The 26,431-nt window shown below is 36.9% G+C and overlaps 5 protein-coding genes across 5 annotated transcripts; 2 read left to right on the forward strand and 3 right to left on the reverse strand.

Annotated features, from left to right (window-relative positions):
- Window positions 1-708: 708 nt before the first annotated feature.
- Window positions 709-1,816, reverse strand: LOC120119951 (cyclin-D5-1-like). Its single transcript, XM_039139737.1, has 5 exons — window positions 1,727-1,816; window positions 1,541-1,627; window positions 1,165-1,450; window positions 950-1,071; window positions 709-867 (listed from the first exon to the last, which is right to left on the reverse strand). The coding sequence occupies exons 1-5, from the start codon at window positions 1,814-1,816 to the stop codon at window positions 709-711; spliced, it is 744 nt and encodes a 247-aa protein (XP_038995668.1).
- Window positions 1,817-7,431: 5,615 nt separating this feature from the next.
- LOC120120010 (interferon-related developmental regulator 1-like) lies at window positions 7,432-11,034 on the forward strand. The gene is made up of 13 exons (XM_039139777.1): window positions 7,432-7,637; window positions 7,876-8,047; window positions 8,261-8,341; window positions 8,691-8,773; window positions 8,864-8,979; window positions 9,083-9,193; window positions 9,318-9,427; window positions 9,642-9,954; window positions 10,044-10,121; window positions 10,203-10,253; window positions 10,354-10,440; window positions 10,661-10,738; window positions 10,815-11,034. The coding sequence occupies exons 1-13, from the start codon at window positions 7,628-7,630 to the stop codon at window positions 10,863-10,865; spliced, it is 1,341 nt and encodes a 446-aa protein (XP_038995708.1). The 5' UTR covers window positions 7,432-7,627; the 3' UTR covers window positions 10,866-11,034.
- A 3,676-nt stretch (window positions 11,035-14,710) lies between these two features.
- LOC120119962 (transcription factor bHLH139-like) lies at window positions 14,711-15,912 on the reverse strand. Its single transcript, XM_039139745.1, has 4 exons — window positions 15,763-15,912; window positions 15,560-15,703; window positions 15,035-15,259; window positions 14,711-14,818 (listed from the first exon to the last, which is right to left on the reverse strand). The coding sequence occupies exons 1-4, from the start codon at window positions 15,910-15,912 to the stop codon at window positions 14,711-14,713; spliced, it is 627 nt and encodes a 208-aa protein (XP_038995676.1).
- Window positions 15,913-17,573: 1,661 nt separating this feature from the next.
- LOC120120038 (adenine phosphoribosyltransferase 1-like) lies at window positions 17,574-20,612 on the reverse strand. The gene is made up of 7 exons (XM_039139795.1): window positions 20,368-20,612; window positions 19,975-20,085; window positions 19,766-19,876; window positions 19,414-19,506; window positions 19,008-19,157; window positions 18,710-18,768; window positions 17,574-17,785 (listed from the first exon to the last, which is right to left on the reverse strand). Exons 1-7 carry the CDS (start codon window positions 20,558-20,560, stop codon window positions 17,732-17,734), a joined length of 771 nt encoding a protein of 256 aa, XP_038995726.1. The 5' UTR covers window positions 20,561-20,612; the 3' UTR covers window positions 17,574-17,731.
- A 1,448-nt stretch (window positions 20,613-22,060) lies between these two features.
- On the forward strand, window positions 22,061-23,204 carry LOC120120048 (zinc finger protein ZAT10-like). Its single transcript, XM_039139804.1, has one exon. It carries the CDS (start codon window positions 22,303-22,305, stop codon window positions 23,005-23,007), a length of 705 nt encoding a protein of 234 aa, XP_038995735.1. The 5' UTR covers window positions 22,061-22,302; the 3' UTR covers window positions 23,008-23,204.
- Window positions 23,205-26,431: the final 3,227 nt, after the last annotated feature.

The raw sequence follows: 26,431 nt of genomic DNA on the forward strand, positions 1-26,431 counted from the left end.
TGTTGTTGGAAACAGAAATTTTAGGGAATAACAGTGAATGCTAAAAGGGTTTGTCAAATCAAGGGACACTCGTCCTTTTAGTTCTCAGCTGTATAGTATATATCAACAATTCAAATTATTGGCTGGTCCTAAAGTAACATCAAAGGGTAAGGCATTTTATAAAAAGATGGAACTGTAATGACAAAAATTCAATCACATAACTTTACAAAGTACTCTTTCTTGATAGGTCAACATGCAACATCATGCATAGAATCAAATAAACATATCTTTCTCACTCTCAGACTCCCACATTGTTATCAGCCTTTCCAACTACACAAACAAAAGCATCCCATCAAAAGGTATGGTCGGTAGAGATATTATATTAAATACCATGCTGAAAAAAAGCCAAAAAAGATGGATATAAAGATTAAAATAATGATTTAAAAGAAAAAAAAAGATCAGTAAGCTTCAAACGACTGTTGTCCAGTCGCTTTCAAGACCACATTTTCTGACCAAGTCTTTATTTATTTATTTTCTTTTTCATCTCTGTCTGTCCTTTCTCTGGGCATTCCATCAACTTGAAACCATGTCGATGAAGCAATCAATACAAACAACACACTCATTAAAGAATAGAGACCACTACTTATCAGTAGCCGTCCGCTAGTAAATACTTGTGTATCTTACTCAAACTGTATGGTATTTGTTTTCCAGTAGATAGCTAATCGGTGCTCATTTTGTAAGCCTTCTTCTTTTGCCAGAAGTTGAAGAATCGGTCAAGGGATCGGTTGCCCTGGTTGATGATAAGTCTGGCAAATTTACAGTTTTTTGCCTAATAAATTTTCCCATCTCTACTTTCTGCATCAAATTGTAGCATGTAAACACATCTTCCTGTGACAGAACAATCCAAAACTATGAATCAAGTAATCCCAAAATTGACAAAATAAATAAAAACAAATAATAAAAAACTCACAATTTCAAGAAATCCAGAAAAAGAAACAGACTCCAATGATTTCCTTGTTAGTCTTTGATTCAGTGCTCTCAATATAGCGGCAACAGCAACAACAGAAGGTCGATGTTCCATTACATTGACCTCTATATTCAAAAACACACACACACACAAAAGGATCATCAACTCAAACAGGATCTGAACGGATTCAAAATATTGATGGCTTGAAAGAAAACTACCTTTCATTGTAAACAAAATGAGATGTATAATGACTTTCATATCTGGTGGTGATGATTTGCACATTTCCGTAATGAAAAAATGAAGAAAGGCGAATGGGGTGACTAAACTCATTCTCCATTCCAGAGTATTCAATACTAAAAGCTCCATTCTCTGAATAGTTTTGGTCTCGAAGTAGAATCCTTCCATTTGAAACTCTGAAAGTGCAGGAACTTCCATCTCCTCCATCTTTGCAGCCAATGAAAGGCATGCTATAGACAATAACTGCATTGCCCATGATTTTTCACCCTGCAAAACAATACCATAAAAACAATAGCAACAAGAAACCACATGTTACGGAATCAAAAACTCGGAGAATGTAAAAGCATGTGAACTTACATCAATAGAATTTCTGGAAAGGAATCGATCAAAATAAATCATAGATAAATACCCTGTTTGGAAACGAAATCCTAATGCCGCTCTAGCCTGGATTAGTTTAAAAAGAATCAAATCCACAATATCAATACTAATTAAACATTAAAAAAAATCAATGAATCAAGAGGAAGAGAGTGTAAAATAACCGACTTTCAGGATCCACGTTATAGCTTCCAAACGAGCATATTTGAGGTAGTTGCAAAACACCAAAGCTTCACTTTTTTTAAACCCAAAGCTCATTTCTCTATCAAACAACATATGCAGACACTCGTCATGGTAGTCAGCAATGTAACTCTCGTCGACAGACTCTTCCATTTCTTTCAAAAAGGTCTCATTTTCTAAGCAAAGAAGACCAGACGACGAAGCATCACCTTCCGTTTTAGAAAGCATTTCTTAAGATTCTGCTTTTTCTTTCCAGAAAAGAATCTAGAAAACGGTATCAAATTAAAAAGCAGCTCATACTTGCATGATATAACGAAAAATACACTTCACCTTGACCAATCTCGAATTATGATCAACAAAAGAAAAAACAAGATAATGATAATTGATTGAAGCCCTATAATTTAGCAGAAATGTTTACTCTTTTAGCTATCAGAGACTGAAAGAAAACAAGTTTGAATTGTTGGGCAATATTCATCGTATGATATGTTGTCTTTAAATCCAACCTTTTTCCCCGCCTTAAATAAAATGTTGGGTTGCTTTTGTGTTCTTGAGGACTGAGGTTTGACCGGGAGTGGCGATTGAAAAGGACGAACGGTTGTCCGGCTACGCTGGTTAAAAGAGCGTTTAATTCACCGCCCAATGAGACCACGGAATAATGATGGCAGGTCGAGTTAATAACTTTAGGACCCATCCGCATCTGTCAATATCATACATCATGAACTTCGTTTTTTTTAAAGACTTTCAGACGGGAAATAAGTTAATTTATAATAATAATTAAATAATAGATTATGATTAATATATAATACAGTTAGCAACTATATTATATCATTTAGCTAAAATTAAATGTTTTCAATTCAACAATAAAAATAAACTCATCAAATAATCTCAATATTAAAAGGGACATTGTTCTTTCTAGAGATCATTTATTCAAAAAACTACGTCTATCGAATGTGTACATTGTTAATGATTAAGAAATATTATGAATATATTATATCTTATAATCACCTTAAAACTATTAAAAATAATAAAAACAACAAATATATGCTATCACCTAATTGAATAATAATTTGTAAATGTTTATATAGAATATGGTGTAACACACTGCTGGGGAAAAGGAAAGCAGTAGTACAGATCGGTATTCCCTTAGAAAAGTTGATTAAAGGGAGGGTTACCCGCCAATTGGCACAGAGGCACCAGTCTTTTTGGTGAATGGTGTAGACTTTCCCATGCAGCCTCTATGTTTGGGGTGGACCTTAATTTGCCAAGTTAATTAAACCCTTTTGTTTGTAGGCAGGCATCACTTAATGTAAATTTAAGCCAATACAGATGCTTGTGTGATGAATAGTTGACATATACGGCATCCAGCGCCCACTGCTGAATCTCAGGCCCCCCAGTGAACCCCATGCGAGGAAACCTAAAACACGCGAACAATAATAGCAATTCCAACTGGTAAAAAATGGCAGTAAAAACGAGCATGTCTCCTTAATCCAACACGAATTAACTGGAGAGATCAATTCAAGTCGGCAGTTAAAGCTTTGGAAATCCTAGTGATTTGAATACCAGGCATTGAATGTTGGGGGCCAAAAAATGATAATAATAATGCAAGAAAAAGCTAAAAACGGAAAGGAAGGGGAGCCCTGGCCTGCATGATTGGGGTTGGTGCCTTCTGAATAACAAGACTTGTACCCCACAAAAAACACACAAACTTTGATGCCATCTCTTTCAACAAAAGTGCCTGTGAAGCTTACCTTGTATTTCAAAGACAGTCAAGTCAGCGAGGGATTAGGTAAAGGAGTTTGGGATTGCCAAAGTTTTGACTGGTCTCACCTTATCCCACTTCCAAAACACCCTGTGGGCAGCGTGCTCACATGCCTCTTCGCTAATCGCTTTGCCTCCAATATTATCTCTCTCCCTCTATTACCCCATCCACCAAGTCATCCTATGATGGGAAATGCGTTTCATTATGCTTATATAATTTTATTTAAATGAACTAACTGAAGAGGTTAAATACAGTAAATGTCAAATATAATTAAGAAAATTGAAATGAATAAAAAATAAAAGAATTTTATAATCTTTGTTCGGCTTGTGTTCTAGTATTGTTGAAATGGCCCACCAACAAAATAACATGGAATGAGTTTTAAGTGAGAGTGAGTGGCTATGGCAGTGTAAAAGGAAAAAAGTTCTCTCACTTGAGCACGTTTCTCCAACTGGACGTTATATCACCAGTGACAAAATGAAGTGCGTTGAGGTGAGACACTCTCATTGTTGTTACCCAGTGAAAAAGAAAATGCAATGCCGATTGTAGGTTTCCCCCCCTTTTTTTTGGCCAATAGGCCAAGCCTCAAAATGAATTGGTTCAATAGGTCACAATGAAATTTATTTTACAAATAGCGACAAAAGTTATAGTACAAGGTAAACTCGTCCTAACGTAATAAATTTATTCAAAAGATATCTTTTAATGGTTCCATGTAAGTGGATCCCATGTGAGATAATATTATAATATATTTTCAAAAACTCGTCATATCGACGTGACGTGTTTCTAAAATATATTTTTTTAAATTTAAAAATTAACGATTTTTAGTTTTTTTAAAACTTATCACGTTGTTCTTCTGGAATTTAAAATAAACTAGCCCTTGGGCAACAAACAACTTTTGAATTTTAAAAGTATAACCGTTGAGATTCGTCACATAAACGTGACGACTTTCGTTAAATTTAATTTAAAAAATAATTTAAAAATGGTTTAATAAAAAAAAACTATTACAAACTAATACAATTTTTTAATTATTTATATTTTCATAATTCTTGACGAAGTCGAAGAGTGGTCAAATGATAATGATATAGGGCTCGTCGATTTCGTCTTGGTTGTTCACCTTGATGGTCTTCATCTTCGTTTGTTTCTTCAAAAAGATGTGTATTAAACATTACTTCACTTTGAGATCCACCTTTAAAATACGGTGGAGTACTTAAGGTATTTGATGTCATCATTGTCGTCATTGATTCGAATTGGCCATCGAACTCAGTACCTTGTTGACCATTTATAATATGATTCACTCGTATGTTCTGTCGAAGGTGCTTGAGCGCTTTCCATTGCATCCCATGAACCTCCAACCCAATCTGATTGATTCTCCATTTAAGCATGATATGGAGGATAAAAACCATAAATGGTCTGAGATGTAAAATATTCGACATAATCAGAAGTAGAAGAAGATGTCAACGATAATGATTTCTTGCCTTTAGCAAATTTGGCCTTCATTTCTTCCCATTGGTTCCTATCTTCTGGTGTTGTTAAATATGATTTTCCATTTTCTTCATAATTTTGGAGGTAAAGAGACATGTCAAAATTAAGTTCAGCAGTTGTAATCTCGAAACACATAAGGATATATAAATGTTGTTCATTCCATTGTTGAACCTATACAACATGTTTCCTCGGCCAATTCTCTTTATATTTCCTATGTGTATCAATTCTATGGAGCGCATCCATATCAAATATTTGCACAGGAATTGATTGATGGGATCCAAACTATCGTAACATTCTATATGCAGTGTACATCTCAACAATTGTTGAGTGAAACAAAGGCGTAACGACACACCACAACGTTGAGCCTTCAAAAAATCCTGGAAGTAACCAATATATATCATCGTCACAGTATGGAATCCAAGAAAACTGTAAACATTAATTATGAAAGTTAGTATAAATAAAAAAAGTAAGTAATTTACTAAAATAATTTTTGTCGCATGTCGACAGACGATATCGATCTTCATTTATATATCATTTTGATTTGCACCCGACAATTTGGTCTCGGTAATTTTATGTCGACATCTAAATAAGATAATAAATAAAAATAAAAAAAGGATAAAAATAAATTTAAAATTTTACTAAAAAATAAAGTTACAAAATTACCTTCTAGCTAGTGGAAACACAATCAAAACTGTTGTAATTAACGTAAAAATGGGAATTGGTACCACGCTCAAGATTATAGCAAGATTAGACAACCCCTAACATCGACTTTTTGACCCCTTTCGACGATTGTAGCCTTGCAAAGTTCTTAGTATAAAAATATCAAAATTGTTGTGCCCCAACTAGTGTTACGACACTCAGTAAAATTATTCAATATTTAAAGATACTGAGTATGCGCCAAATTTTTTGATTTATTCGATAACAATATCCCTTCAATCAACTGAAGAAGATATGCTCGGGCTATAAATATGACTTCATCGTCGATAGAGTTGTTAGTCACATAAAATTCAGACTATAATTAAGTTATCCATATATGGTACCCGTCTAAGACCTCTGGTGGTGACATTTTTCCCAAAACTTCCTCAACAATAACGAATCGATTGTAATCGTTGTGCCTCACCATTAACTGAAACACCGAGTTGGTAAGCGATATCTTCCAACATAATTGTCACTTCACCACTCAGAAAATGGAAAGTATTTGTTTCGGGCCTCCAACGTTCAATCAACGTTGAAATCAGTGTCAAGTTCACTTTAATACTACATAGAAATATGGCTAGATATAACCCAAATTGTTGTATATATATAATAATCTGCTGATGTGAATCTTTAAGGGTCATTCCTCGTTGATGAATGTCCCGTTCTTCTTTCGGATTGAATTTGAGCGAAGAAATATGAAAATTATCAAGGCGTAGCATTTTTAAGAATTCTTCAAAAAAAGTACAAATTTCTCTTAATTTTTGTTAACAATACACAATAAAAATCCTAAACCCCAAACTCCTATTTATAAACCAAAACCCAATAGCTATAAACGAATATATTTTTTTAAAATCTCATGGAACTGATCACATCGAGATGACGAATTCCATTATGCCTGTTGAAATATGATCATTGTCGAATGGCTACAAATGACTAGTTTTTTAAATTCCAGGGAAACTCGTCACATTGACGTAACGATTCCAAAGTTTTTTTTTTTTTTTTATAATTTTTAAATTAATTACTGAATTAAAAAAATATTTTCTACAAGACTCCTCACGTCGATGTGATGAGTTTTTAAAAATATATTATCATATTGGCCACATGGGACCTATTACACTTAAGACCATTAAAAATATTTTTTTTAGGTAAATTCGTTACGTCGACGAGACGAGTTTCCCTACATTTTAACTTTTATCATAAATTACAAAATAAAGTCATTGCTGCTTATTGGGCCAACAAAATAAAGTCATTGCTGCTTATTGGGCCAAGTATTTTTGGCGCATGGCCTATTGGGAAAATATTTTAGCCAAAGAGGGCCTAAGTATATAGAACTCCCATCCTACATCCAATGTATGTAGAAGGTCATACTCTCCATTACCATACAGGGATTCTTTAGTAATTTCCCCTGTGTAGTTAATTAATAAGTAGTTTTTTAATTTCTCAAATCTCAAACTTCCTTTGCGTTACGACGGCCGCTTACTTGTAACACCTCAATTCTCAAAATCTACAAATACAGATTCCTGTCCATTCGCGTACACACTATGAATCACGTGTTTAATCCTAATTCCACGTGCTCCTATTCGGCGCGTGGGATTTCCAATCCAGTAATCGATCGCGTACTGGCTACAGGTTGTCCGAATATTCCGTACCACCCAAATTGAATAATTCTTTTCCGGTAGAGTAATAGTTTAGTAACACGACTCTCTTCCCAAACGTAATCGTCTTCTTTTTCCTTGGAAGGGTTCTCTGCTTCATAGAATTTTCCCCTTTGCTTTATAAATTAAGATCAATTTTAATGGCTGTATCCTCATTCGATTCTCTTTTGTTGATTTCTTCTTCGCTTCAGTTTTGTTTTGTTAATCGATTTTTAATTTCAAAGCCTTCTCATCATCAGATTCTTAACCTTTTACCTGTTTCTGACGTATAAAAAGTAACAGCGCGTTAGTCGTTCCAGCATGGGTAAACGTAAGTTTTCGTTTTTTTTTGTCTTCTTTAATTTGGGTAGTATGATTTGATTAACTTTTTTCCCTTTTTTTATTTTCTTCCCTAAATGATATGAATAACTGTTGGTTGTTGATGGCTTTTTCAAATCTCGCATAATGAGTTTTATATTACTCGTTTTGGATTGTGTTTGGCGTTGATTTTTAGTTTCATCTGGTAAAGGGTTTTTTCCCTAAGTAGAAGAATTTTTTTAACTTGGCAGGTAAAACACAGCGTAAGAATGCGGCAATGTTAGATAGTGACGATGATAATTGTAGCGTAAGTTCATCGTCAACCAATCGTTCTGATCGAATGTCGGTAGCTGGTACCGAAGAAGTAGAGTTTAATAAGGATGGTTTACTTGATGAAGCTGTTGATGCTCTGTATGAAAAGAGGTTAGAATTAGTAGTTTATTTTTCCGGTAACCTTTTTTGCATGTGGTTTGATGCATTTGATTGGTTTAATTGTTTGCTGTGGTGAAGTGAACGCCATTATGTCAGTCAAAATTAGATACTTTGCTAGGTTTCGAGATTAGCAAAAATTTGAGAATGATTAGGCTAATGACTTGATTGTAGCTGAATTGGTGTTTTTATCTCTTGTTGGTGAAGGGGTTCTACACGAGAGAAGGCCTTGGCCGTGATTATCGAGGCTTTCAATAGCAATTTGCAGCACCAGTTCGTGGAGAAGAAGTAGGTTCCTCTTTTCTAAATATTTTATCTTGCTTGTAGTTTGCTATTGGAAGAATTGTATTGAGGATTAAGGCCATGGTTCTATGAAAATTTATTGATATTTGATGAGCTGGTTAGGATATCTTAGTTGGCTCCTAAAAAATGGGCATGCAAAGAACTAGGATTAACATTTTATAGTGAGACTGAGCAATTAGTTGTTCAAATTCCATATTGTTAGATTGTGATTTTCTACTATTAAGCACATTGGTAAGTGTAGGTGCAAATGTTTCTCATGATACACAATATATGGTTTGAATAATTGTATCCGTGTGCTTCTAATGGTCATTTATTACTTTTGGCTGTTTTCCAGATTTGTTACATTACTGCATCAATGTTTGAATTCTATCAAAAAGGGGTCAAGCAAAGAGATATCTTTGGCATCCCATACCATTGGTTAGTCTTGAATACATTCTCAAATAATCATGCAGATAAGAAAACACAAGGCTTCAGTATGTGCTCAAGCTGTTATCTTTTTTTGAGTAGGGTTGCTGGCCTTAACTGTGGGTCCGGGAGATAATGCTCGGGAAATATTGGAAGAATCAATAATTCCTCTTTCACAGGCTTTTAAATCTGATATTGAATCTTCTAAGATAGCTTCGGTGAGTAAGAAATTGAATAAAAGTTCATTCTACCTCTAATATCTTGTTTGTATTATGATGCTGTACCAATTTTGGCTTCACACGATCGGGTTTCTAATTTTAGTTACTGGGGTGTTTGGCTATCATCACGTTTGTTGGGGGCACTGATCCAGAGCAAACAGAAAAATCAATGCAAATTATGTGGCAATTAGGTCATCCTAAATTAGGTTCTAATGTAAGTATATATGCCTGATTTTCACTGATTGAAATGGATATGATAATTTATCAAGGGCCATATAAGGTAATTTATTGGTTCTTTTTCTTTATTTGTGGATTGATCGGTTATTTTCGACTTGTAGGTTGTTTCTGTGAAGCCTTCTGCCTATGTAATAACAGCAGTTGTGTCTGCTTGGTCATTTCTTTTGACAACCATGGATGGATGGAAGCTTAGCCCCAAACTTTGGCAAGAGTGAGTGAACCATATAGATCATACTTTATTCTCCTTTTCTTTCTCGTAGTTTATGTATCTCAGCTAAACCAATTATTGGTATCTAAAAGTATATTAAAAATATGTCAAGGAACCTTGTGAGATATACATTACTACTGAACTATAAAGTAAAATCACAAAGCCGGGCAAATTGATTGGGCTAAGAGACTGATCAGTCTTTTTGCAATTAATGCAGGTCCATTACATATCTGTCTAGTTTGCTAGATAAGGATGACCGATTTGTCCGCATTGCTGCTGGTGAAGGACTGGCAGTAATTTTTGAGATGGGAAGCATAGAGAAATTTGCTGCTGAAGCTAAAGGTTCCAGTGATGGCTCAGTTCAGGAAGGAAATAAATCTAAAGAAGGATTCTCATACATACAAGGACTGAAGGGAAAAATTCTGAATCAAGTCAGAGAACTCTCTGCGGAAGCTGCTGGTAAAGGTTCTGCCAAGAAATATCTTAACAACCAGAGGAACTTGTTTAAGGATGTACTGGAGTTTCTCGAGGTACCGTTATTGTTGTCCTTCTCTTTGTGAACTTATGGTTTTTGGAACTTCTCACTCATGTTAACTGGTATTTACCTTGATGATGCCAGGACAGTTATAGTCCTGAGATATCAATGAAGATTGGTGGGGATGCACTGCAGACATCATCGTGGTCTCAGTTGATTCAGGTTTCTCTTTCACTTCCAGTTCTCCATTTCTGATGTTAGCCTATCAATTTTTGTAACAGTACCCAAATTTCAATCCAACAGTTGAACTTTTTGAGGCGCTTCCTTGCTGGAGGTTTCACTAAACACATGCAGGTTGGTGTTCCTTCAATGGAGTAGGCACCTGTTGATGCAAATTGCTCGTCTTTTATTTTCTAGTGGATTAAGACGGTAGTTTTTTGTTTCATTTGTACAGGAAAATGAATTCCTTCAAGATATTTTTGGGTTCACTCCAAAGAAAAGGAATCTTATAGGCGGTGAACACATATCCAATGGTGAAAAGGTTGGTTCGTATTTTCTACTTTATTAACAATTTTATCCTGACCGTTATGTACCCACTGTCTGAAAAAAAAAAATTCCACCTCGCTCCTCTTCACATCCACTTTTCTAAAAATAGAATCCGCTCCATTCAGAGTGGGGTGGTTCAGAATCCATCGGACCGTTTGAATTTTGCCATCCCTATATGAAACTAATATCTGCTTGCTTCCAATTCTGTGGCACAGAGAATGTACAAGTCACCAAATTCTGCTCTCAACAAATCAAGAACCCAGCTATTGAACAAGCAACGGATGCTATCCGCGGTAAGTATCTCCAATGAAGTTGATTTTCCAAATGCTGTATTAGTGAAATGCATTGTGAATGCTTCTGTGTATTCAGGGTAGGAACATTGGGCACTATTCTGTCAATGGAGGTGATGAAGATTCTTAATCTGCTGCCTGCCAAGCCAAGGCAGGAACACCATTAGTTCACATGCTCGCCTTTTTTATATTCATTGTAAGCCAATATATTGAAATTCAAATCTGTGTAACTGATAAACTAGGAACCATCTTGAGGAGATGAATTCATAATCAACAGACAAAATGTCATTCTTCTTGTACTCTTCATGTGATTATTTTAAAGGCATATTCATGTCTTGATCTACTCGCTGTTTTCTTTTTGCTCACGGTGCTATTTGTCTTTCATGGAAGCTAGTGAGGTGACCTTTTTGGTTCTCGGTTAACGTTTACGATTAATATTAGCATTCAACAATATATATATGCAAAATATTTATTTATTTAGTTGCATACATTAGTTAAATCTGTGAAAGCGATGATAATAATAATAAAAGGAAAGTATAATTATGTACATAATTATCCCATTCTTACTCTTTCATATAAATCAAAGTGTAATTAGAGGTCTACGCTCAAATTTAACTGTCTAATGACTTTCAAACACAACCTTATTGGGGAAAAAACTCTTTATTCGCAATTAAAATTAATCAGTTTCCTTTTCCCTTAGCCTTGACCAACACCATTCCATCTTTCTCACAGAAGCAGACTTGGCACGGCAGATCTTGTCTCCAGGGAAGTTGTGTGCAAGCCCAGCAGATCTTCATGAAGTGTTCCTTCGATAATCTTCTGAATAACCTAATAAACTTCAAGACATGCAACTATGATCCCTTTGCCATAATCAGAGAAGACTAAAGAGATCATTTATTTATAATTTCCATTAACCAACCAAACTCAAATCATGTTAATACAATAACAAAAATTCAATTTTGAATAGCAGTAAAATAATTTCAGCCTTTTCCACATAAACACAAAATGAATTTCCTTTATAAAGGATTCAAATTCAAACATACCAAATGAGAATAACAAAACTACGGATGACCTTTTTTTTATCGAATTAAGTTTAAACAAAAACGTTCGTTGTGTTATGTACCTGACAAAACTAATAACCTACGAGGCGACAAAAAAAGATTTTTGTACATGGAGATAAGCACAGCTTAATTGTTGGTGGTGATTCTCTTCTACTTTCTGGGTTCTAACCAATCTGTAGGTGATGCACAAGTATAATGCTATCCCCAAAGATCCATAGACTGTAAGCCACGGAGCTCATGCCCACTCAAAGTTTGTTTCTTTGGGCAAAACCAGGGCAATGAGACAATCAGATGCATTAGGCGGTACAACTGAGAGCATAGAACATGTTTCTTGCGTGTATGGAAGAATAAAAAGAAGCCTGGACCACATGGATTTCATTGCTGGGATCTTAATCACTCCTGCACAATCCCTTTGCTTCAAGTACGAAATAAAATCCTGAAACTGGAGAGAGAGAAGTTTCAAGAATACGCCAGATCATTATTTTCTAACATTTAGGCATGAATAAATTGTTCAGAAGAGAGCACTTGGCGAAACATAAGATTGCTTCAAGCTGAAGCCTAGATGTAGTAGTAGTAGGGAATAGAAAACATCAAGAGGCATGAACATGAAATCTAATACGCAAAGAACACAAATTCACATATTTTAGTTAGGGTAAAGTTTCTAAACATAAGATGACTTACGCCTTTATAGTCGCTTGCAGAAGAAGGGATCAGACAAAAAACTTATCTTTGCACCACAGAAAACATCACCCGTGTGACCAAAAACGTCGAAGTTAATTTGAGGAAAGCTATAAGCCTGCAAATAGGCTTTCAAGAAGTGAAGGAACTGGGAAAGTACCTAGGCATCCCTTTCCTACATTCTCGTGTGACCAAAGCTTCCTTCTAATACGTGGTTCAAAAGGTTCGCGACAAACGCTCGGGGTGGGCGGCATGTAGTCTCTCTCTTGCTGGTAGAATAATCCTTGCGAAAGTTGTGTTGTCAACAATCCCTTTCTACACCATGCAAGCAACATGGTTACCCAAAGGGACGTGTGAAGAGGTAGAAAAAGTCGTACGTAATTTTGTTTGGGGAAATGCTAAGGGGAAAGGAGGCACTAACCTAGTAAGTTGGAATTTGATGTGTAAGAATACAACGTAAGGGGACTCAGATTAAAAAAATTGGAAGTAGCAGAACACTGCTTTTCTTATGAAGGTAAGGTTCAATCTAATTCAAAAACCTGAACATTTGTGGGTGAAGATGCTCCTAACCAAATATAAATGGGAAGAGGTGTCCCTGAAACCATAGAACGAAGAGTAAGCTCAAGGCTTTGGAAAGGCATCTCCCTAGTTTGGAATGACTTTAAGGTAGGGTTAGCTTGGAACATTGGTAACGATAAAAACACGAGGTTTATGTGGGATCCCTGGCTGGCTGACTTGGGAGCTTTAATTGAACTAGTGTGCGATCAACTGGAAAACTCAACACCCGCACAAGTGAGCATAGTCATGATGGTCAATGAAGACGGGGAATGGAAATGGGATGAGATATCAAGCAGACTTCCACAAGGGGTGCGATTTAGAATTGCAGCGAAGATACCACCCCAACAGCATCAAACGGACGATAGGATTGGTTGGAAATTGAGAGTTGACAAACAATTTTCGACAAAATCTGCGTATGATCAGCTTGACGATACTACTAGTACTAACCAATCAGGAGAGAGCATATACAAAGTTTGAAAGAAATATCGAAGTTCCAAGGAATCCAGAGGATCCAAGTATTCCTATGACTGGTGGCTCACGAAAGAATCCTTACGATTAATAGTGAACGAAAATGACACCACATGACATTGCAAGACAACTGCAACATATGTAGTGCGGAAAATGAATCGATACAACACGTACTTAAGGAATGCCCAACAGCTCTTACAACCTAGATGACGCTGATAAAGCCAGACCGATTTGAGGAATTCATAGAGATAGAAACCAAGAGCTCGATTTATTGCAATCTTGCTTAAGTTGAGCACTTCGCCAAAGATACCGAGAATTGAGAGGTTCCCTTTGGTTCAATCCTTTGGTCTTATGGCAGAATATGAACATGCTTATATTTGACCCTAAGAAAACTGGAGGAGACACGATTTTAAAGAGGAGTCGAAGATTGCTCAACGAATATATAACAGCTCGGAAGTCAGCAAGGAAAGATAAAAGAGATCAAGACAATGAAGATAATAAAGACACTAGATGGTCACCTCCTCCACAAGGTTGGATCAAAGTAAACACAGATGGAGCACACGATAATAATGAAGGGTTTGCATCATGTGGAGGCATAATAAGAAGGCACTCTGGTACTTGGGTAGTTGGGTTCTCCAAATTTCTGGGAATATGCTCGGTGGTTGAATCTGAATTACGGGAATCTTGGAAGGTCTGCAGCAAACATGGCGTTCACGTGAAGAGAAAGTAATCCTCGAATGTGATAACTTGGAAGTAATCGAGATGTTGCAAAGAAGGCAGCATCGGAGCTCATCCTTTGCATTCCTTGATCGCATAATTGAATTGTTAGAGAGAAAGTGGTCTGTTTCGATTAATTATGTTTCGCGGGGGTAGTAATTTGATTGCAGATAGAATGGAAAAACTGGTACATATTGGAGAGAGAGAAGGCAAAGTCTACATTCATCCACCAGAGGGAATAATTCCATTAGTCCGCATTGAATGTAATACCATATGGCAAACCTGATTTGTAACTGATGTAGTCCCTACCCAATAAAAAAAAACAAATTGCCTCTTGATCCAAAAACTTAACTAATTTCACCAAGATTTCTCAATTTTACAAGTTACCAACTCTATATAATTTTAATTTATTTTTCTTTTAAAAATTTGTTGACAGTTAAACTGCAACCATGGTAAGCAATGGGAGCATACATCCACAGTTCATCAGAACTGTTCATAAAAGAGTGCAAATGTTCTTGTTGAGACCGATATCCACGCCATTGTAAGCAATGGGAGCATACATCCACAATTCAGCATCTTCAAGCATTGTGCTGATATCAACCTGTATTATCCTCATCAATGAACACGAGTTTTCTGGATCTTAATAGTGAAGTAGCAAGGGAAATCTCATTTCCAAAATATATATGAAAGTATAATATTGCTTATTTACCTTTGATCCGTTTGGGACAAGGTTCTGTAAAATTCTCAATCTCTCATTAATCCTTTATCTTCTTTTCTGCAATGACCAAGCAAAAGAAAAAAGATTTAGATATTTCGCCTTCTGCCAATGGACTCGTAATATAGGCAGGAAAAATCTTTCTCTTGCATAGAGGTTTTGGGGATCAGTTGCAGACCCTCTGCTGGTGGTTCTTCTCTTTCCATTCAAGTTAATAGCTTGAGAAACATTGTCATCATCTGAACTAGAGGTGCTACAACTCTGTCCGTCCCCTCCAATGTTGCTCTCTTCGTTGCCGTTTAAATTGTTCTTCCGGTTCTTATTCCACTGCACATCAAAACCATGAATTGCAACTTCTATAATCAAGATTATAGACATGTATGTATGTATGTAATATCTTAAAATTCCTTTTTTTCCTCTTACATCTTTTGGAAGCCGAGCTCTTTTCTTTGTGGTCTGATATTGATTTTATCCCCTTCATCATGCAGTTCCAGCAAATCGAACTTCCTCTTGAGCAGCAATTCGTTAGCATTATCAGTGCTCAAGTCTTCAATGACATTAACGGAGTCTCTCGTTGCAATGTCGGGGAATGGTGAGGGAAACCGAGTAGGTAATTTTATCATTTACCCCGTCAATGTCCGTTGAAATATCCAAGGACATGGTGATACCATTTGTTACAGCAATATGATTAGAATCACTAAGGAAACAGGTTTCATGATTTAGCTGGGGAACAAAGACACTACTACTTGAATTCGTACTCCAACTACTTTCCTGAGATTCGTAGTGAAAATTAGAATCAAGAGCATTGGAAGAACAGAACCAACTCTCACTGGACAAAAAGTCGACGGATCATCGTGCACTGGAGGAAAGGGAAACTGATGAAGAATTCGGTGCATGAAATCAAGCTGACCTTCTTCATTGGAGGACATTCTGTTAAATGAGTCCCAATCTTCATCATGAAAAACTGCAAGCGACTCCATCTTCTCTCTTGTTTTGTGATGAGGGAAAGATGGTTGAGGTGAGCAAAAAAGTAGAGGCATATTTATACCCCCCAAATCATAAGGAGAATGTTAGCAAGGATCGACTTACATTAGTTTATCGAGTTATTAATTCCAAAACCATTATTCTGTTGGAGTCCAAAACCAGGCAAAGTACAACTCATAGGACTGCTAAGTTCATGCATTAAATTAATTCGAAGACTTGAGCCCTTAAACCTGATAAAATTGTAGTTAAAACGACTTAATGGTCCAATAAATGTGGTTACTTAAGCAGGTTAGATAAGCCCGCGTAAGAAGTAAACTACTCTTCCCTTGAATATAATAAACATCAGGAATGTCGAGAAGATTAAACAAACAAGTGTAGCTACAGGACGGACCTGCACATCGTGGGAATTGAGTCTGACATTCTTTAACTAAAATGAACTTAAAAATCCCGACACAGTAACAACCAAACTCCTCTCCTGTTCTAGATGTCAACCGGGGGGAAACCAACGGTTGTTCCTTTGCATTTGACTTGATACCTATGGTCAATCAAATCTTATATATCGGTACGACTGGTACAAAATCGTCTCTTTACAGCTGATCAGTTTTAACGGTTCAGGTCAAATCCAAGCCATTGCAAAGGAAAATTTCATATGCACCAAGCCACGTTAATGAACAAAGCCATAACCACAAACCGAAATTATTATGGTTGAAACCCTTGTTGAGACTGACGTGTCAGACAGAGTCCATTATTTAGGTGTTGTCTGGAACCTGCACCAGCCGTTGCACGACCTTTCCAAACAAACATGTCGGAGGAACTTAAGGAGAAGTGGCATTGTTAACTTGTCACAATCTGATATTAAGACTTAATTACTTGTATTAATGTAGATTTAAGTATTTTACTTACATTAATACAAAATATAAATAATAGGGTAAAGTACACAAATGATCAACTGACTATAAGATATTACTTTATTGAGTCTTCCGACTATTAAAAGTTACAAAATGATCCTCTAATTATAGGATTTTGTTTTGTTGAGTCTACCGGTTATTAAAAGGTAAAAATTGGTTACCTAATTATTCATATATTCCTAACTCGTCTTTTTCATTTAAAAAATTGATGGTGGTCTAAATTGGATGTTAACCTGATATCTGGGATATAATAAAATTAGATTTTAATGATGTCTAATGACATCGTTATTACTTTCAAGCACTGGCTCTACAAGATAATATTTAAAGCAATAGCTCGACGGTATAATATAAACAAGGATTCGATCCACAAAATATCACTCAAACGATTTTGGGATAAAATTTTATGATACTTCAATCAGCAGGCTAACGTCCAACTCGGACGATTGTCAAGTTTTTAAATGAAAAAGATGAGTTCAGAACATATAAATAACAAGACAATGGAGAAGAACTTGTTCTCTTAAAAGGCAACAGTACCAATGAGATCATTGGAGAAGAACCGAATTCAGCTTGGAAACAAGACACTGGGATTAATAACATAATGTCTTGTAGTGTAAACCAACAAGGCCACGGGCTCCACTCAAAATGATACAATGCAAATCAACCATTTGTTACAAGCAGTAATATAAGACTGTCCTCCAAACTAGCTCTTAGAGAAACAGGTAGCAATAAAGTCAAAATCAAAGTCATCATACTTGGTTCGATCTAATGTGACCTTAATTTACCAAATGTGGCCCTTTTATTCAACAAAGTAGTTTTATTGGGCTTTTTTGGCTAAAGTCCTAGCTTTGTTTCAACACTCAACAAAGGCCAACAAACAATCTCTTCTTCCACCCCATCATTTGTGAGATCAAGCCGAGCTTACAAGAACAAACAGTGGTTTGTCTCCTAGCCGTTCCCGGCCCTGAATTATAAATTAAGAAAACGTTAAAGAGAAAGTGACTGACAAGGCACAAATGACAAGAGAAACGTATAGTATATTTTATGCTCGACTCATAGCAGATGAAACGTCCGAAACCAACAGAAAACACAAGTCAGTAATTTCAAAGCTCGACCAATTGATGATACAATTAGAATGAAATTATATTCTAGTGCTCCAATAGGAGTAATTATTGGCTTTTTGTCAACACAGGCCAAAATTTCCATGCAGACATACATCTGTGCAACCATGCCTCAATGTTGTAGTAGAAATTTGCTATTACTGATAATGATTACATGAAACTTATTGCAATAGAACTTTGCTAGTTTTATTTTAATAGAAATGCAATAGGCCGTGTTGCCTAAATCTCCAATGAACATAACAAATGCAAAAACAAGTGAAAGAATGTGCCTTTTCAGACCTTGCATCATGTTCATAAAGAACAGCTATGGTTGTAATAAAGAAGACATTGAAATTATTATATCTATAAGAACATATAGTCTGGCACAACATGCTCAGGCATAGGCCTGCCATATGAAACCGGCAAAGATATTCATTCTTTCACCTAGTATGGCACCAAAAAAGCCCATCATCAGTTTTAATCACAATAAACAGTATCTGGCAGACTCTTTTCCTTTTTTACAATGCATTAACACTTGTTTTATTCTATTTTATTATTTTTCTCCTTTTTCCCTTCTAAAGCTGAATAGAGTTCTAATTTTTTATCATCAATCCCGAGATAAGGTCAACTACAAGCTGCTCCATAGCACATTTATGGAATAACTTTAGAAGTTTCAAACTATTGAGTCTGTGTAAATAAAAGCACTACTGAAGGGACCAATTTGGACATTGGCTTAACAAATTAGTGACTAACAGGCAGCATGTAGGTCTGAGATTAACGACACACACCTTCAGCTCGGGTAATTCAATAACACAAGCACACTCCACCACATGCACCCCTTCGCGCTCTGCAAAAGACAGTCAATCATATAAACAGCAATGCCCAAACAAGATAAACAGGACCAAGAGGATGTTCAAACGCAAGGAGAAGACAACCCTAAGGCAATTCCTCGTACTCCTTAAAATCACAGGCCCACTTATAGTTGAAAACAAAAGTGATGTGATCAACAAAGCCATTCTCTACCATATTATGGAACATAATAATGAAAATAAGAAGGGTCTCAAATTCAGATATAAATTGAAGTACCAAGTAGCCTGATTGCAGCTCCCAAGGTTCCACCAGTGGCAATAAGATCATCTATTATTAAAGCACGTTCTCCTGCTTGGACAGCACCAACATGCATTTCCATTTTATCTGTTCCATACTCCAAAGAATACTCCTCCGATATAACCTCCCCTAATATATATCAAAATTAACAATTAATACAAAGACCACAGTCTTTTGTATTGTTATTGAATCTCTTTGGGAAATTGGTAATTATCAGAATCGAACAAAACACAAAATTATCAACAATGAACCACATTATCATAAACATCAGTTCAACATTGTGGATGTTTAATAGCTGATCAAAGCTTCAATGCTGTTGTTAACAACTTGAAGTGACTGAGGTGTACAGTTCATTATGATACAAAGAAAGAAGCAGAAGACATACCAGGCAATTTATTGGGTTTCCTCATAGGAACAAACTTTGCCCCAATGGCCAATGCAATAGGTGGGCCAAAAATGAATCCCCTTGCTTCTACACCTGCATTTTGCCATCAGTATCACATCAACTACAAAAATCCCAAACACATACAACATATCTCAAGAAAATGCATAAACATTATTACAGTAAGATAGATCAGTCAACATTATTGAATGAAATTTGACCAGTTTCACAGAAGCATTATAATGTCAGTTTTTAGGTTCTTGATCTTATAAGCTTGGCAACCAAACCCGTCAATCAAGTGGTTTTCCTGTGTTCAAAAGCAGATTAATACTATGTATTAAGAGAAGATATTTACCTGCAACAACAGAGATATCTTTCCCTCTGTACCTCTCAACAAACAAATCAATAGTATCACGAAATGCCTTGGTATCCAGAAGCAAAGTTGTTATGTCCTGAAATATTATCCCTGATCCAAATGAAGGTAACCCTAAAGAATTAATAAAGTAAAAAAAAAAAAGAAGAAACAAAAGGCAAAGAAGAGTGCAGAGTTGTTTTCTTTTTTACCAGGTTTGGGGAAGTTTGGGATGACTCGAATCGCTGAAGAAATTTTAGAAACCCGAGGGTCTTGTTCATCTTGAGACGCCATTTTTGGTTGATTTGCAATTGAGTCACTCGCTGCTCAAACTCAAAACAGAAGGCAACTAATCAGATAGGTAAGTTGGTGTGAAAGAGAAAGGCCGCCGGTTGACACTTACCGTACCAACAAAAAAAAAACCCTAAAGTTCAAATAACATAAATAAATAGGTAGCCACTAAAAATCCATTTATGTCTATAAGAACAAGCTGGCCCTGGCTTAAATATCTTCACCCTGTGCCATTTTTACATTAATAGCCTTCAACAAGCACACTATTGCTAGTACCGGGGACCGAGAGTTAGTCAAGGAAACAAAAAAATTACCGGAGCAGAGCGGAGGAAGGAGGTTACGACTGTAATTTGGCAAGTGAAATACAGGCGGCTGGTTAGAAGAGAAAGGACCGATCCAGTCGCCGTCTCGTTTGGGGAATACAGCGCTACCAGACAGAGCTGTCGTTGTTGACAATTGAGAATAGAATGGATTTGAACAAGGGAATATTAGAGCCCTTTGCATCATTCTGCGCCACCGAAAAAGAAAAGAACAGGGTCAAGGCTCAAGAGATTAGAAAGATCACAGGCACGAGTTTCGAATGTTACTTGAAAAAAAAGAACCTTTGACGGCAACGTGCAAATTCCCCGAATAGTAGGGGGTAACTTGGTCTATATGCTTATAATGTTCAACAATGTCGCAATCTTGTTACGCAACAGCCCCATCTAAAACAGTTTTTCCGACGCTGTTAAAGAAAGATAGTTTATGCCTTCATCCATTGGAGCAACACTGCTTCAACTCTTTAGGCTCTGCAGCCATCGATTTGCGTATCACTCTAAAACTCTTGTATTATATGTTGCATGAATGAGTGAAAGCTTAATTAACACCCACGTGTATTTCCTAGTTTTTAACTTATGCCGTGCTGTTAAAGTATGTGATCAGCTCGATGCCTGATTTGGACAATAAATCTAAAACGAGAATACCATGTGTTGTGCTTTTGTACTCTGCAACAGTCATCAGAATTATTGTGTTTGGGCAAATGGCTTTTCTTTTGCTTCATATTGATTTTACACACATTCTAGTGGCCAATAATTCAACATTTCTGGAAGATATAATTTTTCCAAATAGAGTGCACCTGGCACTCTGGAATCTCAAGGAATCACCGTAATATTTTCCAGTACTTGATGGATTCAGTGTTTTTTATCCGACAATTGGACAGCTCTTGGGCGATTCATGTTGACGAAGATGAACCATTCGTCGGCGCCCGCGTGTTCCCGATGTTTCGCGTAACTTGCTCAAAGTTTCCAGACTAAGTAACCAAATTGTATTTTTCCAGTGAATTAAAATTGTAGGTATTCCATTGATAAGTTTAATATGTGATTAAATATGTATTTTCTTTCAAATTTCACGTGAATCACAAGTGCACAGTATTAGTAGTTGCAAACCATACTGGTTATAATCAAGCAACATTTATAAGGTGGGGTATTAATATTTATATAATAATAGAAATAAATTTAGGTTTTAGTCTTATAATACACTTAAACACGTTTAAAAAATTCAAAATTAATACAATAATATCATATTAATTAATGAAATTATTAATAACAAATCAAATTAAAAATTTATGAGTTGTTTCCAATTCCTAGTAATTGCCAATTTATAGGCTCACATTATTAAACAATGCCATCATCTGAAAGGATGTTGTTCACATGACTATTAATAAGTTTGGTTCACATATTATATTAGTTAAGAATGATGGAATTGATTCGGAAATCATAATCATTGGGCAATGCAATTGATTGAGTCGGCAGCCAGCAATCAGCTGCGTTGACACAAGGCCTGGCTGGCGATTTCGCCGCGTTTTGATTTTGAGCTCTGTTTAGGTGTGACCTGTTTTTTGTATATTATCCTTCCAAGTGTTCTCGGTTTAATTATAGAACAAAAAGGAGGCACCTTCACTGGGTTTGTGTTGACCCACCGAGGAATTGCTCTTAGCCACCCACCAAGAAAACTCAACTGCGTTCAACCTTTTGCCAAATAACCAACTATTTGTCTATTTTAGCATCACTTTTCTCGGTTCACACCACTTGTCACGCAACCTCCCCTTTAAAACCCCTCACTCAGTCCTCACTGTCCTTCAACTCACCTTTCTCAATTTCAGTATTCTTTCACTCCACCCAAAACTTTTATTACACTCTCCTCTACGTCTCTCGAATTAGATCAAAAGGTTCTCCCTTTTTGTGCCTTTTTTTCAAGTGTTCGGAAATCAGATGGCTTTAGAAGCTCTTAACTCTCCAACAACAGCTGCTACGCCACATTTCCACTTTGAAGATAGCAACTCACACTCCCTGGAATCATTCACCAAGAGTAAGCGTTCAAAGCGACCACGTTTCGATCATGTTACCACCGAGGAAGAATACCTCGCTCTGTGTCTGATCATGCTAGCACGCGGTGGCGAAGCCAACTCCTCCAACACTGCCTCCCCTCCTACTCCAACAGAGCAGAATCTTAGTTACAAGTGTACTGTTTGCAACAAGTCCTTTAACTCTTACCAGGCTTTGGGTGGCCACAAAGCCAGCCACCGTAAGCTTTCAGGTGGCAACGAAGACCAGTCAACAATCAATCCCGCTAGTGCCGGTGGAGTTATTTCTGGCGCGTTGAACCCAAGCAGTAAGTTCCACGAGTGTTCCATCTGCCACAAAAGCTTCCCTACTGGCCAGGCCTTGGGAGGCCACAAGCGATGCCACTATGAAGGTGGGGCTGGGAATAGTGCTAGCTGCATGACCACATTCGAAGGAGTGGGCTCAACCAATACCATGAACCATATCAGCCAGAGGGTCGAGTTTGACCTCAGCCTTCCAGCTATGCCAGAATTCTCACCGGCTAATTTCTTTGTATCTGGAGCTGATGATGAGTTGGAAAGTCCACACCGCGCTAAGAAGCGGCGTGTGTTGGTGCAGATGCCACCGCGCTAAGAAGCGGCGTGTGTTGGTGCAGATGCCACCGCGCTAAGAAGCGGCGTGTGTTGGTGCAGATGCCACTCAAAATTGAAGTCAACTAAAGAATTCCAAGTTAGAAGCCTTATCTTTAGTTGCGTAGGAATTAATTAAATTTTCGACCAGATTGAATGTATTTCTTTTGGTTTTCTAAGACATTTTATTCTCTCTCTGTACATAAACTTGAGCAATTCGTCAGTGACAATGCTGCCGTGTTTATTAATTAGTCAATTCAATTTGGTACTTAAGTCCAGCTCACTGTTGTACAATTTTATTTTGTTCTTTTACTCTTAACAAGCGCAATGAGAGGGGCCTCAGTTGCTGGTAAGCAGGCAACTGGCAAATGAAGGGCTGTTGAAGCTTTGTTGCATGTGCAGTAGCTGCACTTGGAGTGGTTTTAAAAATCAGGAATTCCAGGCCACGTTGTTGATGAGTATCATGTTTATCGATATTGGCCTAATATTGGGGATTATATAATTAAAAGTGGACAGGTGACAGTGAGTTTATCAGATATGCATGTACACGGTGAGCTTTCTCTTTTCTTTTGGCACACCGTTTTCGAATGGGGAAAGAGATTAGGACGACATGTGATTAATGGATCTCCATGTATTCTCTTCATTTTCTTTTTGATAACTTTATCATTCAGTGAATGGTGATTCGGAGTTTTGGATTCTTCTTTGTGAATTATGAAGCCACCATTTGTCCACTCCAAGCGCCAAGGGTTTAGTGCTTTGTCTCGTTGGCTAATGGCTAGCCTTTAAATTGTATATAAAGGAGTAGCTTAAACTTTTAAAAGTACAATTAAAGCAATGGCCGGGGAGGTTAATCCCTTTAACCTGCCCACTCAAGCTAAGAACTTTGGTGTTCCAACGGAGTTTTCCTCCTAAAGAAATTGAAACACAAAAGCAGGCGTATTAAACAATTAAGATGCCCAAGCTCAGCCGCTAGTACTAATTAGTAGCAAAGGATTACTTGTGGACGTACAGCCAAAGCATAGCAATAGTTGGGAAGTGATAAGGCAGCCTTTGATAAATGCATTTGTGGCTGCCGTCACAGGTCGGCCAGATAGATCACTCGTATTAATTGAACAATACAAGCACAGTTGGTCCATGATTAACATAAGGTGGTTGGCAACCCGACTCTCTATATATTCTATAAGAAAATTGTGGGCCATTTTGTTTAATCGGATTAACTAATGAAATCAAATTGTCACAAATCAAATTCATTTCAACTACATATATTAATTTTTATCAGTAGTACCATTTGCTTTCAAGTTCCAGTTTGGCCAATTATATAATCTTTCTTGTGGATACCTAAAATCTCAACTCTCAACTACAACCTAAAACGTCGGCGTTCTAGCTTGGTGGCCAAAGTCAATTAAGAGTAAACAAACCAAACATTGACCTGAACTCAAGGTAGATGACTCAGTGAGGAAAATATGTTCTAGGCAAGTGGTTTAGCCACTTTGTCCCTTCCTACATATTTAAGCCACAAATACCAACATTATTCACCGCTTGATACGTTCCTAATCCATCGAAAAGTTGAAGCTTGACAATTGAAAACCAGACCAGATTCTATGTAATTCCATAAACTTTATTAAAACTTTACCACTTGTTCTTTTCCCTTTGTATATTCAATAATATATCGAAACAAAAAGTGGTCCAGAACTAGGACATGACATGTATCTGATTTGCATATATAAACTTAGTCTGCTCTAAATGACTCTATACCTAACCTGCATTCTTAAGATAGGCATCTCAAGCTGGATCTTCGATATGATGCAGTACTGAGTTGCATTCTTCCATTTTATAAACAAAACTTGAATGCGTACAAACAATTTGTGCTATATAAATTTTGTATAAGAAATAAGAAATTGGATCCAAATGGAACATGTCTCTTAAGTCAACTTCCTTTTGTTATTTTCAAAGAATTCAAGCAGAACCTTGATTACAGTATAGAAACTTGAGCTTCCCAGCCTGGCCAGTTGTTGGTATTGTAAGTGGAACTTGATTATTTGTAAAATTAAGGGGCTAAGATGATGGAAGAAAGGTTTGCCCATTCTGGGATGGGAATCAGATCATGGAGTGGAGCATACCTGTCTTTCGCATTTACCATTAATAAAAGAAATGATATACATCAAAGGGTTTGAATCTTCCTTTTTTTAAAGGACCAAAAAGAAAAGAAAGTAATGATCATGCACCACGACGTGGTTCGCGGAAATCGGCAAATGCCTTCAATAGTGGAATGGGAACTCGGAGATAGTGACACAGTCTCATGTTGTGCTATCAAACCACCTACGCTTTTTTAGTTTTTTTCATTCAAAAGTACAATGAGGTGAAACTCCTCCTCTACTTCAGGTTCTGCAAAAAGTACATGACTTCTGTTTGGCTAAACAAAAAGTAGCTAAACGCCCACCGTGGGGCTCGACCCACAACCACGAGATTAATAGCCTTGCACTCTACCGACTGAATTAGACGGGTCATTCTTTATTTTTCTAGTTTTTCAATTAAATAATCTAAAATATTTCGTTGAGGGGCCGAATCGAGGCACAAACTTTATCGCAGGTGTAGGCTTTAACTGAGCCATTAGATGCTTTCATCTATGTTTTATATTAGACATCCGATGCTTCCATCTTGACTTTCTCTGGAGGTTCAGTGTATTGAAAAACTGATGGAAATGCTGTAAAATGTTATTGAAGTAACTGTTGACGAAAACGGGTAAAGAAAACGAAAGAACACGAGAATTTTACGAGGTTCGGCAATGTGCTTACGTCCTCGGTGCCTAGGCGGCGCTAGAATTTTATTCAATGATATTTTAGGTCTAGGTTACATCTCTATTTATAATAGAAAACCCTGGTACATAGTTACAAAATCAACCCTGTACCGTACCGCAGGGGCTACGCCCCCGCACCCCCAACCCACATAATTTGTAACCCCACAACGAGACTTTCTTTGTAAGGACAGTTGATGTTCGCTTCGCTCACTCCGCTCCATCTCCTGTCCTCTTTACTGGTATATTTATGAGCCATACCTAACAAATCTCCACCTTGGCGAATATCCTGCCCCTTGGAAACTTCAATGTGGGTTGGGTTACCTTGTTTCTTTAACAACTCGAAACATTCAACAAGTCCAAGCAATGCTTGAACTTGTCTGTCGTAACTGGCTTGGTGAACATATCAGCGGCATTCTCATCAGTATGTACCTTCTGAAACAAAACCTCTCCAGATGCAACCAACTCTCTGATCTTGTGGAACCTTACATCAATATGTTTAGTTCTAGCACGATACACCTGATTCTTAGCCAAGTGAATAGCACTTTGATTATCACAAAGCAACTGAACTCCACCTTGTTGAACACCCAACTCCTTCACTAAACCAGTAAGCCATAAAGCTTCTTTTGCAGCT

This window comes from Hibiscus syriacus, unplaced genomic scaffold, assembly GCF_006381635.1.
Source record: "Hibiscus syriacus cultivar Baekdansim isolate YM2019G1 unplaced genomic scaffold, ASM638163v2 tig00001104_pilon, whole genome shotgun sequence".
Classification (NCBI taxonomy): domain Eukaryota; kingdom Viridiplantae; phylum Streptophyta; class Magnoliopsida; order Malvales; family Malvaceae; genus Hibiscus; species Hibiscus syriacus.